Source organism: Adiantum capillus-veneris, chromosome 1 (assembly GCF_014529385.1).
Source record: "Adiantum capillus-veneris isolate H3 chromosome 1, ASM1452938v2, whole genome shotgun sequence".
In the NCBI taxonomy this organism is placed as follows: Eukaryota; Viridiplantae; Streptophyta; class Polypodiopsida; order Polypodiales; family Pteridaceae; genus Adiantum; species Adiantum capillus-veneris.
Window position 1 is genome coordinate 187,202,604 of NC_140931.1, and position 14,208 is coordinate 187,216,811.

At 44.3% G+C, this 14,208-nt stretch overlaps 1 protein-coding gene across 1 annotated transcript; it reads right to left on the reverse strand.

The window, feature by feature from the left end:
• Window positions 1-741: 741 nt before the first annotated feature.
• On the reverse strand, window positions 742-3,078 carry LOC147466177 (uncharacterized). Its single transcript, XM_086513428.1, has 3 exons — window positions 2,854-3,078; window positions 2,092-2,250; window positions 742-1,992 (listed from the first exon to the last, which is right to left on the reverse strand). Exons 1-3 carry the CDS (start codon window positions 3,076-3,078, stop codon window positions 928-930), a joined length of 1,449 nt encoding a protein of 482 aa, XP_086369554.1. The 3' UTR covers window positions 742-927.
• Between the last annotated feature and the right edge of the window lie 11,130 nt (window positions 3,079-14,208).

Sequence of the window (14,208 nt, forward strand, 5' to 3'; positions counted from 1 at the left end):
TCGTCCGTCGCGGCGTACCTGCTAAGAGCCTTATAGAAACTTTCACCAGCATCTGATATGTCCGATATGGGCATATCTCATATGTGTGATGAACTCTTGTAAGCTGTTCACCATGTATCTTTTAGAAGGTGGGAAGTTGTTGGGCGGCTTGGATAGAACATGATAATTTAATGTTGTTGGCCATTTGATTTGCCATGTGTAGAAGCTATCCCAAGATTGCTCTTTATTGATGGGACAGAAAGTAGGGTTGATCTTGAGGTGTTGTGGGGAATTTTTGTAGTAGGTCTCATCATGTGGTTTTTTTTTCAAACCATATTTTTAGCCAAAGAGGCTGATTCTCAAGAATGACAAGTACCTAGTCCACTGACGCAGGTACTTATCTGTAGTCCCCATTATGATTTAGCTTGAATGTGGAAAACGGATTCTTTTTTCATAGGAGAGATTCTTGCTTCACCAATGGAAAATATATCATCTCATGGTTGTAGGTCTTTGTTGTGGGTTAGGTCAACACATGAATATCATACACAGCAAGAATAACCATCTACTCCACCATACTTCATTAACAACAATTCAGACACAGTAAACATGACTACTCTAAATATCAGAGTAAGCAGAGAATACACTGAATAGTTGCTGCACTGCACCATCATCATCACATTCATATCAGAAAACAGATACATTGTGCGCAGATACATTCCCCTCTTATATAGATAAATCCGACTTAACTACCCAGTCACAAGACATTCAGCAGACTGCAACTGAAATACAGTTACATCCGACTTAGCAAAATACAGCTCAGTAAATATCCGATAAGTCAAAATCCGACTTAGCTATTCAGAGTCAGTTTCTAACATGTGCCTCTCAACACATGGCACGCCCCGGTGGTAGATTTCGCAGAAATCTGACCCGGATCCACATATCCCTTGATCAGGAATCCACCCTCTGCTGCACAGCTTCTTCCTTACTCTGGTCCTCAGCATTCACTTTATGATCCACCAGCTCTGCTTCCTTTACTGCATCTGATTCTGCTGCATCATCTTTTCCCATTTCCACCTCTTGTGCTCTATCTACAATCTCAGTATCAATCTGCTCTTCTGCCACTTTCTCCTCAGCTACATCCTGCATCAAAAAACTATTAGTAAAATTCTCCTCTTTCTTTTCTGCCTCTGCAAGCTGCTGTCTCTTATTCTCTTCCATCTGCTGAACCTGCTGCTTCAAACAGTCTCTCTCCTTTTGCAATTCCTCCACTTCCTTCAACAATTGTGCTTCTACCTCATGCACTAACCCTGCCTTTAGCACCTCATATGGATACTTAATGACAAATCTCATTCTTTCCTTGGTCTTTTGCCACATCTCCTGTGCAACCAAAGCTAACTGCTGCTTGAGAATAGACACTTCTCCTTCTTTCATTAATACTGCACTCAAGCTAATTTCCTCTTGTGCCAACATCTGTTGCTCTAATATCTGCAAAGGTTCCAATCTCAACCTCTGCATCTCCACAGTGACCTGTAACTCTGCATTCCTCTTTGCCATGTCTTCCAATTCCAAAGCAACCGCTGCCTCCACTTTCTCAGTCCATTGCTTAAACTCTCCCAATGATCTCTTCACTTTTGCTAACTCCATCTTCTGTTTCCCCACTGTTTCCTCCATATCCTGCTCATACTTTACTTTCATCATAGCTATTTGCTCTTCAAACTCTTTCACCTGTGACACCTGTCCTTTAAACTCCATCAATTTTTCTGCATTCCTTTCAGCTTGCATACTCTGAACCTTCAGCATATTATTCTGCTGCCTCACAAATTCCTGCACCTGCTGCAGCATCTGAACTACTTTATCACTGTCCAATTTCCCAGTATCTATTGATACTCCAGAGACTTCCTCAGTACTGAAATCTAATCTAGAAAACACTCTGCTGACTGGTTCAGACTTCTTCCTCTTGTTGGATAATGTGAAAGCCTTACCAAGCTTTATTGGTGTTTCCTCTGCTTTTACCTGCATTGGTGAATCAACATCCATGGTGCCAAATTCTGCAAACTGCATTTTTGCTATGATTTCTTCAAAGGCCTCTCCTGGAGTATATTTGGCTTTCACCAAATCCTCATAAGCCTCCATATGCTTAGCATTAAACTTCACAAATCCTGTCTTTTCAAAATGCACCATGATGGGATGCTCAATATGAACTGGCTGCTGCTTCTCCTGCACCAGTTTTTCTGCTTTCACAGGCCACCTTGCTTCACCATTCTGTACTCTCTGTGCAAAAAAAAACAATGCTGACAAGTAACCACATAACCTACTATTTGCCTGTGTCTTCCTCTTGTCTGAAGAATGAATCTCTGCTGCCAACTTTTCATACACCCAGTGAGCCCAGCTCACTTCTCCTCCCTGCTCTGCATAGCTTAATGGTGCAAAGTTTTCTTTTGACATATAATCAAACTTCACAATAAAGCATAGCCTCTCCAAGTACCACTTAAGCTGCTCTCTCCTAGCATATGCCACATTCTTTAACATGTAATACTGCCTGCCTCCTTCTCTTGGACCAACCTCCTTTTTCAGTGCTTCCTCTGAACACTTTGGAATAGGTGTATTAGGATGCAAAGGCAGCTTGAACACCTCAGACACCAACTCCACATTGAGTACCACATGCGGTGACACTCTCCCCTTAGTCTTCCTAAGTATTTCCAACTGAGACTTTGCATATACATTGTTTCTACATTCTTCCCAAGGCAGAATGGCAAACTCATACAATCCTACCTGCTGCAACCATATGGCGTTGCGCTCTGCCTGACAATCTATGTCAACTTTGAAATCCATAAAAGGGTCCATTAATGTTTGCATCACCTTACCTTCTGACACAGGAGTCGGCATTGGCGTTTCCTCTTCTGCAGAGTCACTGTTTTCGTCTGCACTGCTAACGTCAAGCCGCATTGGCAGAGCTTTGCTTCTCAAACGTCGCCCCGAACCTTCGGACTGCTCCTCATCAGGCTGTGGTTGCATGGCCATCAATTGCTTTGCTTTCGGCATGGCAGGACTGAATAAAGCTTCTTCAAGTGAAAACCCGAATGCTCCGCGCTGCTGCATGTGTACTAAACTTTTGTTGCATGTATGATTATACTCGCTGCACCATGCACACATATCTCCACCCAGTATCCTTGAAGTGCTACGAAACTTCTTTTCAGCACACTCCCCAAAGTTATTAGTCCGGCCTAATAATTTCTTATTAAAAATTCCGACTTGGTCAGTTCCGACACAGATACTCTTCCAACATCTACAATGTTGAATCGGATGTGCACTTTGGAACTGCCTACTTCCTCCAACCCGTGAATTATATGGGATACTATGAAAAGACCTCCTCAAATCCATGCAAACCAGCATTTTTCCTTTTCCTTTTGCTGATTCTGAATCTCCTGGCTGTAGGGGTATTACAATCATACAGGCTACACTTGGCCAGTCCAAATGAGGTGGCTTTCCCTGAAATTTCTTTAGCCTGAATCCATTAACTGCCTTTTCCACTCTTGTACCAAACACATCAGCTATGATGAATGTCCCTTGTCCTTTATCCTGCACAATCTGATATGGTCCCTGATATCTCAATGATAATTTACCAGGATGTGGTCCCAGCTTAGAGTTGTACAACATTACCCAATCTCCAACCTGAAAGATCTTGAACTTCACATTCTTGGTCACCCATGCTTGTCTTCTTCTTTGTATGACTTCAGTAATGTAAGAGCTTACCAACCTATCCTCCTCCAGCTGCATCAGATATTTGTTCCTGTGTAGTACTGACAACTTTGGAGACTGCTTCTCTGCTGAGACTCTTAAACTTGGTACCACAAACTCCATAGGCACCACAGCGTCCAGCCCATACACCAGCTTGAATGGTGTCATACCAGTAGTGACTTTGAAAGCTGTTCTGAAGGACCATAAGGCAGAATCCAACTTATCATCCCAATCCTTCTGATTCTCTGTCACAATCTTTTTCAAAATCCTTACCAGTGTTTTGTTGGAGCTCTCAGCCTGACCATTAGCCTGTGGATGATATGCTATAGACTTCTTGTGCATAATCATATGTGTCCTTGTTAGCTCTGAAATTACTTCATTCAGAAAATGAGTTCCTCTGTCACTTACCAGCTCCACTGGACACCCAAACCTGGTCATAATGTTATGATAAAGAAATCTGGCCACACTTGAAGCTTTATTATCCTTCAATGCTACTGCTTCTACCCACTTAGTGCAATAATCTGTAGCCACTAAAATGTATCTGCATCCCCTCTTGGAAGTTGGTTTGACAGGTCCTACAAAGTCCAAACCCCACTTTTGAAAAGGTTCCAAAGGCAAAATAGGATGATCCCCCATCCTATCCCTGTTTGAATCAGGTTGACCTGTTTTCTGACAAATTACACATCTTTTGGCATAATCATGTGCATCCTTTAAAACTGTAGGCCACCATAATCCAACCTGCAAAATCTTCTTCCCTGTAGTATCTCCAGAGAAATGCCCTCCTGCTGTGCCTGAATGTGCTTCCTGCAAGACTGCACTTTGCTCAAATTCTGGCACACATCTTCTTATCACTTGATCAATGCCTTTCTTATATAGTGCCCCTGCAATAACTAAATAGGGTCTGGTTTTCAGTGCAAATTTTCTTCTCTGATCAGCATCATCAGTCAAAAACATCAACAATTGATCATACCAAGACTCAGTCACAGCAGTCTGCACATCAAACAGCTGAGCATCAGGAAGTGCATCATCTACCCCAGTAGGTGCTTCACCTATTTCAATCCTGCTTAGATAATCTGCAATTACATGCTCCTTCCCAGGAGTATGCTCAATCTGAAAGTCAAACTCCTGCAACAACAACATCCATCTTGCAAGCCTTCCAGTAAGAAGTGGCTTCTTGATCAAATACAACAAGGCCTGATGATCAACATGAAAAACTATCTTGTTCCCCAACAAGTAATGCCTGAACTTATTCAATGCATATACCATCCCTAAAGCTTCTCTTTCTGTCACAGGATAGTTTCTTTCTGCACCTGTGAGAACCCTGCTTGCATAGTACACAGGTCTGAACCATCCCTTCTCCTTCTCCTACATCAGTACAGCTCCTATTGCTATATCCGAGGCATCAACAAACACATGAAAAGGCAATGACCAATCAGGTGGCTGCAAAATTGGTGCTACTGATATCATTTTCTTCAACATCTGAAATGATTTCTGCTGAGGTTCATCCCATACAAATGCCACATCCTTCTTTGTTAATTGAGTTAATGGCAAGCATACATTAGACAAATACCTCAAATATCTGGAGTGCCACTTTGTCTGTCCAACAAACCTCATTAACTCTTTAACATTGGTAGGAACTGGTGCTGCTTGAATAGCTTCTATTTTCTTGACATCTATAGCCATTCCTGCTTCTGACACCACATGTCCCAAAAGTATTCCACTCCTCACAGCAATTACACTTTTATAAGGATTCAGAGCCATCCTGAATTGTCTGCATCTTTCAAAACAGAGCTTCAGATGTAGCAGATGTTTATCCTTCTTTCCAAACACTGAGAAATCATCCACAAAGACTCTCATAAAGTCCTGTAAGTAAGGTTCAAACACCTTATGAGCAACAAAATTAAATGAAGGTGGTCCATTGGTTAACCCAAAACTCATCACTGTGTATGCAAAGGCTCCCCATTCAGTTATAAAAGCTGTTTTATGCTGATCTGACTCAGCAACACTAATCTGATTATAACCAGAAAAACCATCCAAAAAGCTGTACATTTCATGACCAGCTACTACATCCAACACAGCATCACAAAATGGCATAGGAAAGGGATCAGTAATGGTTGCTGCATTCAATTTTCTATAATCCACACATACTCTTAAAGCTCCATTTTTCTTTGGCACAACCAGTATAGGAGACAACCATGATACTTCATGTACAGGTTTAATGAACCCTACTGCCAGGAGCTTATCAAGCTCCTCCTTCACCTGTTTGGCAAAGTTAGGATTCATTCTATATCTTTGCTGCACAATTGGTTTTGCACCCTCTTTCAAATTAATCCTATGCTGATGTAGTGCTGGGTCAATGCCTCTCACCTGAGAATAATCCCAAGCAAACACATCCTTATAATCAACCAATAATTGCAACAGCTGTGCCAGAAATTCCCCTTGAATGTGTGCACTCACTCTGACCATTCTTGGTTCTGCCTCTGCTCCAAAATTTAGCTCCTGAAGCTCCTCCTTTTCTACCCTGCTTGATGCCCCAAACTTCTTTTCATAGATTTTCTCAGCCATATCCCTGGCCTCCTTTTCTTCCTGCTGAATCTGTTCCTTATCAGACATAGCATATTTCTGGTCCACCAACTGTAACAGTTCCTTACCCTGCACTGTCTGTCCTGGTGCTAAACCTATATCTGGCTCATCCTGTTTCTTACCTTGCTGTAACATGCTTTCCACATCTACTTCAAACACAGGTACAACAGTTGGATTGGCCTTCAAGAACTCTTCCTCTTGGTCATCTGTGACCTCATCAGCAAAATTAATAGTCTGAGCAAACAGTGGTTTCTCACTTAATGGAACCATCTTCCTTCCCCTCATAGGTATGGTTACTTTCTTTTTCCCTTTTTTCAATATGACAACATTTTCTCCCCAGTCTTGTCTTACTTTAGCCAATCTGAACCAAGGCCTTCCTAATAGCATTTCATATGCAGCTGCTGAGTCTGACATTCTGAGTACCACAAAATTAACAAAAAAGGATAATCCTGACACCTGAATTTCCTGTGCTTTGAGAATTCCCAAAGGTTGTACCCTAGATTGGTCTGCCATTTTCACCTGAAAAGGTGCTGGAGCCATAGCTCCCAACTCCATTCTTTTGTACACTGCCTCTGGTAAAATATTCACCCTAGAGCCTCCATCCAATAACACATCATCAAAATTTTCTCCAAGAAAGTGTACTTTAATAACTGGTACCACAAAGTCCACATCTGCTGGATCAATTCTATTTGCTGCTGCTGGATAAAACTGCCTGTCCATTGTGCCAAGTCCATTCAGGTTTTGCAGCTTTCTGAACAATCTGTCTTTGAAAGCTGGAACCAATTGCAACAACTGATCCAAAGATAATTGAAGAGGTGAGCTAATAAGTATTTCAAACCAATCCTTATCCTGTTTATTTTCCATCTCCTTACTCCCTTTATTCTGCTCTTCCTTTTCTTTTGGGTCATCCTCAATATCCACCTGCTTTGCCTGGTGTTTGGCAATCCTTTTTGTAACCTGGTCTCTTACCCCTTTTTGCTCCTTCCAATCCAAAGGTGCTTTATCCTTAGACCTAGTCACTGCTAGAACTTCAACATGATCCTCCTGCACACATTGGTTACAGTCACAAGCCCATTGATGTTCCTCTTCATTCCCTTACTGCTCCTGTTCTTGGTCAGTATCTTGCATATGCTTATCCTGAGAAAACACATCAAACAAGATTACATTTGCCTGAGCTGCTGGCTGATTTTGCTGCTGCTGCTGTTGCTGATTTTCAGGTGGATTGGGCTGATTATATCTCACAATGGGCATTCCCCTTTCTTCCCTATGCTTCACCCATAAAGCACAATTGGGACCTACCCAATAATCTGGTGCACCACAGTACACACAGGGTCTCCTATTATTATTGTTCTCCTGCTCTCTCCAAGGAGGTCTAGGAGGTCTTGCCCTCTGAAATGGTGGTCATCCCCTAAATGGTACTGCTTGATTTGCTCCAATTTCTGGTCTTCCTCTTCCTATGTTAGGTGCTGTCTGCCCTCTATTCTTTGGATTATACCAACAGCTAGCAGTACTATGTCCATCCCTTTCACAAATGTGACAATACACTTTTTCTTCAGGTGCTACAACAGAATAACCAAACTTTTTAAGTTTGCCTACCAAATCTTGCTCAATACTCTGCTTTTGCTTAACTTTCTTCTTCTTACTGCTCTTTTTCTTCTTTCTTTTTTCTGTTTCCTCATCACTGTCTGATGGTGAGTCTGAATCTGAGTTCCCACTGGAATCTGTGTCTTCAGATGCTTCTTCTGAATCTGAGTCACTGTCTTCTTTTCCTTTTGCTTTGGTCATGCCAAGTCTCTTCTCCACCCTTGCAGCAGCAGTAACAAGGTCATCCAGACCTCCAGCAATATCAATGCTAGCTACTGCTCCCTTTAAGCTGCTTCTCAATCCTTTCAAAAAATAACCTACTAACATTTCATTAGTGGGTCTTTCATTCCCCTGCAATCTTTCTACTAAAATTCTGAACTTCTGTGCATAGTCTTCAACCAGCATCTTATTTTGCTTAATGTCTCCGAGTTTTCACAGGACATCAGTCGGAGTCTTCTCCTTTCTAAATCTCTGCAGAAATGCCTGCTTCAAAGCATTATAAGTAGCAAAATGTGTAATGCCATATTGGCTGAACCAACTCATGGCCTTTCCTTCCAATGTGGCAGCAAACTGTTCCATCTTTACTCCATCAGCATACATCACCTGATAGCCACTTGCCTGCCACTTAGTTTCAAACTGTGCCACATGACAATCAGCATCTTCCTTACTCCCTGCTCTAAACTTGGCTGCCTTGACCTTTGGGTTGGGTGGTGGTTGAGCCATTGGAATGGGTTGTGGTGGTCTCCTAGGTCTTTGCCTGGTAGCCCCCTGAAGTGGGTCAAACTGGATCCTTCTCCTGGTGGTTCTTCTTGCCAGGAATAAAGCTCCAATAAATTGCCTCACTCTCTCTTCTCCTGCTGCTCCTGATCCTACCCCTCCTTGGTCTACAGGTTGTTGCCCCTGAGCATCGGGTGATTGTTGATTGTCATGATCATAGTTAAATGGATCAATGTTTCCAGCCTGTGCTTGAGCCCTTGTGTAGTACACTCTTCCTACTCTCCTGTCTCCCTCTGACATGCATCATTACTTGAAAATAAACGTTAACCCAGCGGATCGCCAAATGTGTTGTGGGTTAGGTCAACACATGAACATCATACACAGCAAGAATAACCATCTACTCTACCATACTTCATTAACAACAATTCAGACACAGTAAACATGACTACTCTAAATATCACAGTAAGCAGAGAATACACTGAATAGTTGCTGCACTGCACCATCATCATCACATTCATATCAGAAAACAGATACATCGTGCGCAGATACATTCCCCACTTATATAGATAAATCCGACTTAACTACCCAGTCACAAGACATTCAGCAGACTGCAACTGAAATACAGTTACATCCGACTTAGCAAAATACAGCTTAGTAAATATCCGATAAGTCAAAATCCGACTTAGCTATTCAGAGTCAGTTTCTAACATGTGCCTCTCAACAGTCTTGACCACCTCATCTGGCGTGATCATCCAAAGAGTAGCTCACTCTAGCACTTTAAGCTCAAATTGAATGTAGTCTCTATTTGAGGGGTCTTGAACCTCTAAAAAACAAATCTTTATTTCATCATAAGCATCATTCGTGTCTTTGGGAGTGGGAGCTTCAAAGTCATGCAAACCACCTTTAGTAGAAGTGCTTGGCAGCTCTACTCGAGGTAGGTCTACGTGTGTGTGCTCTATTTATGTTGCAGATTGTGTAATAGCACATACTACTGCTTGAGGTTGTATGATGGCACTGATTGCCATATCTTTCTTTTGAATCTCCAAGGCATGTGCTTACCTCTAGGTGGCTAACTCTTCTTCTGCTTTGGCCAATTGCTCCTAAAGATGCCTAATTTCTTCATCTTTTTAGGCTTGGATAGCCCTATGTCCTACAATCAGGATCTATTGGCCATATTTTTCTTGGCATGAAGTTTCATCATTTTATTATATGTGTTTCTTTGTGTACTAGTCAACATCTCTTCAGTCTTTCGTTCATCTGGATTATGGATTTTCATCTTTTCTTTAAAGAGAATCTCAAAAATAACCAAATCAAATGGTTTTTGATCCTTCTTGAACGCTTGATGTTGCTCACATCCCCCCTACGCACGCACCTGCAACCCCTTTCCCCTCTCCCCATTGCTCACACCTCCCCCCTCCTCCCTCGTGCTGCGATTACCTTGCCCGTTGCCCTGCCCGCTGTTGTCCAACCCACCAGCGTGTTGTCCGCTGCCCTGCCTGCGTGCAGTTCAGCTAGCCTCCCTATGTGCGGTATAGCCAGCCCGTGCGGCCCCTTTCGCCATTGCTGCACCTGCCCATCCCTTGGCCTCAACCCTCCTCCTCCCCCCGCCGCCAGTTGTTTCCTTCTTTTAGCCTTCCACCTGTCTATAGGCTATTTTTTGAGCTTGCTGGCATTCGCCTCCACACCAACGTCCTTATCATTTCAGTAGTAGACACAGAATGACGGCCTCTCCTCCACCTCAGAGGGACTCCACAGAAGACCCCTCGAGTCAACACCGCGGAGCCAACCCTTTGACTTGCTCTTTCGCCAGAAGACCAAGCGAGATTGATGGCCGAAGTGGAGCACTTGCAAGCCACTTCGGTTATCTATAAGATCATTGGCACTCGGTCCAGTTGGGGCGAGGTTCGGGATTTACTGCAGGCCCGTCTTCTCTTCAATGTGGGCAAGATCAATGATATCCATATCCTTGAGAGAGGATACTACCAGGTCCATTTTTAGTCTATAGATATGATGACCAAAATGATTTTGATGAGCCCACTCGGAATCAGAGCAGCTCAAGCTTACTCTCAACATTGGCATCATGGTTTTGACTCTACTACAGATGTGCTCAAGGAGGAGGCAGACTTGCCGATTTTGGTTTTTCCCAGGCCTGAGGCAAGAGTACCATCCCCTCCTACACAGGATTGGTTCCATGTTCGGGACAGTTTTGGAGTCTCCACGCACGACAGCTTCTGTTGTGGCCAAGGCCACAGGTCTACCTATTGTGCAGGATCTCGTTCGTGACACACACTCCCTCCCCAAGGTGGTACGGTTGGCTAGGGTGAGTAAGGGATGGATTAGACAGAGTGTGGAGTACTTGGGTCTCCCAAACCAGTGTTTCATTTGCAGACAGATGGGCCATATGGAAAAGGCATGTCCTTGCAAAATACCTCGACCCATAATGCATGGTGCAACCTCCCAAGGCTGAGCATGCCAAGTAGCCAAGTACACAGGATTCACATGATGGTACTCCGACAGAGACCACTGACCAACCAACTGATGGTTGGAAACAGTTGCCTAGCCGTCGTCGGCAGGGGAGAGCTCACCCCACTGCTCCTCCTGGTGGACGACCTGTTGGATCTCAATAGCATTGGATTCGGACTGGGAACCGTTTTGACCCCCTTCAGTAGGACCTACCTGAGGAGGCCCCGTCCACTTTTGTTCCTCCACCACCTCATCCTCCTCCCTCAGCCGCCGCCATCCCGTTTTCCCCGCCTCCCTCCTCCCCCCCCACCTCCACCTTCACCCCCCACCCCTCGTCTCTGCCTGATGGGGCGCACAACCTCATCTCTCGACCCCTCCGCCAGTGCTCCTCAGATGCAGGGTAATGGCCACGCTTCTGTTGCGAGGCGTTCTCTTGATAGTGCTTTCGCTATGATCCGTGTGGCTTGTGAGAGACAGCCCCACGTGAGGCCGCCTTTTTTGGTGCTCATTTCTCCCTTTGCAGAGATCCCCAAGGGTGTGACCAGCTTCGACACTCACAGACGTTGGGATTTCTTCGAATACATCTTCACTCGGTTTTTGGGTGCTTCCTCTTCCGACTTGGAAGAGGCCAACTTTCAAGTCCACGTCCTCTTTCTTGCAGCTAGAGGCAGTGAGGCCCTGGACACAACGGTGGGTTTCTCCTTTCTATTGTGTGTTAGGTTCACAGAGTGGACCCAGCACACAGTCCTGAACTGGCTCCAGACCCAGGCTACTGATTTCTCGCACCACACAGGGGACTTAGCAGTGACAGATCTGTTCAGCGTGACACCTCTAGATGTAGTGGGTTGTAGGAACATTGTGGTGCACTATTTGCTGACAATCAGTGCCCTTTGTGTTATGTTTTTGTGCATGAGGATTCTTGGACAGATAATGTAGCCCTTCAAGCTGCACGCTCGGCTTGGGCCTGGGTGGGACAATCACTTCTTGCACGCTTGTCTATAGGTTGTTCGGATGTGGGTTACTCCCCATCCAAATAGGTCTCAAAGATAGCAAGGTTGGTTGCTATTGTAGCATCTGGTTTCTCTCACTAACTCCATGAGGATCATCTCATGGAATGTGCAGGGATTAGGAGGGCCCCAATTTCAGCGTCAGAGGGGTTGGCTGCGTCAGGAGTTGCAGAGATGCCTTGTGGGTGGTGAGATTGACATTCTTATGTTGTAGGAGCATCTTCTTTGTGAGAGCCGCATTCGGAGTTGTGGTCAGATTTTGCATGGTAGCTATGAGACTTTTTGGTCAGCTGCTTTTGGATCTAGAGGCATCTAGAGTGGGGTATGTATGACCATTGCGGACTCTTTGCAGCAGGCCATTCTGGGTAGGGGGATTATTGTGCTAGGCGGTGTTGAGTGGATTACTATGAGAGAGGGTCTTGCTCGACTCTGTGCTCAGAGAGTGAGTAGAGGCTCTTTGCACATAGAGCTTAGACGTAAAGGCTTCAGGACTTGCTCAGCGTAGTCGCCTCTTTCTTTAGAGTCCTTGGCTCGCTTGGCTGCAGCAAGAGAGGAGGAGGAGAGCCTCCGATGGGGTGTTTCTTCCTTGCAGAGGATGCAGGAGAAGAATCCACATAGTCCTTGGTTGGAGGAGCAGTTACAGTCTGCTCGCTAGGAGCTCATTAGCGTAGGGGAGAGGAGCCATGAGTTTGCTTTCCATCGTCAGGTATCTCAGTGGACCCAGGTGGGTGATAGAGTGACAGGCACTTTATTTGAGAAAATGGGAACTCGGCATATGCATGCCAATGTGAGGCAATTGAGGAGGCCCGACGGGTCAGTTTCTTCAGAGCCAGAGGACATGCATGTAGCTACTACTGACTTTTACCATGATCTACTGTCTGTAGAGCCCCAGTCAGAGTGTTAGGATGCATGCAGAGAGTAGGTGTGGACATAGATACCTTGTCTTGTGACTGAGGAGACTCTTGAGAGGCTTGAGCTGCCTCTTCAGCTAGAGGAGTTGCATACGGCTCTTAGTGCACTCCCCTGTGGTAGTTGTCTAGAGATGCGCGCTTGCCTTCTTCATGAGTCTCCTCTTTTGAGCCTTCGTGAAATCTTGTGGAAATTCACCCTCCAAAATGTAGCCAATAATGGGAGTCAATGACTCCAATCCCTGGTATCTTGGTTGCTTGACAGTTGCTACCACCATTATGACCTGCATTTCTTTCTCAACACATGTAACTGCTTGTTGTGCAAGTAAATCGGCATCTTCATTTTGTTTCCTAGGAATATGATATAGCTGCACTTGTTCAAAATGATTAAACAATCTACAAATGGCATGAACTTTTGTCCTTAGGCTTTCATTCTTGCATGCCCAAATGCCTAAAATCTGCTTCACAATGAGAAGTGCATCCCCTTTTACCATGAGACGTTGTATACCTTGGCCAATGCATATCTTTAAACCATGAAGTAGTGTGTCATATTCTGCTTCATTGTTGCTAGTTGAACTTGGTAGATTGACCTTCTCTTTCATGACCACCTCTTCCCTTGGGTTGAGCAACACTAGCCCTCCCACTGCTTTTCTTGTGGCTCGTCGAAAAGCTCCATCAAAGAACAAGGTAAAAGCAGTAGGAATACTTTTTGGTGATGGCAATGGTAGGGTCTTTATTTCAGGCACCTTAATCTCCTTCTCATGTACCCTATAAGTAAGGATCCCTACCAATTGTGCATGCACACTATCTTCTACCTTGAAAGAGTAATGGAACTCTTGCAACTCCATAATCCACTTTGAGATCCTCGTACTAAGATTCATTTGAGATGACACCCAAGGAAACAAATTTTCTGCAGTGAGAATCACAAAAGGTTTTGGTAGCAAGTAGGATCTAAACTTTCTCACCGCAAACATGAGAGAAAGCATAATGAGGTATGCCTCCGTGTAGTCTCTCTCCAAAGCATTTATGAACCTACTAGAAAAGTAAATGGGTTGCATCCGGGTACTATGGGAATCTTGTTGTAGCAAAACCGCACCAATTGTTTCTTTCCCAGGTGAGGTGGCTTGACCTCGAGCTTCTTGTTGGAGTACTTGGACTTGCTTGGCTCAGATATTTGTAGTGCTTTTCAGTACATGTTGTACACAAGTGAGATGCCTCACAGCATGAGT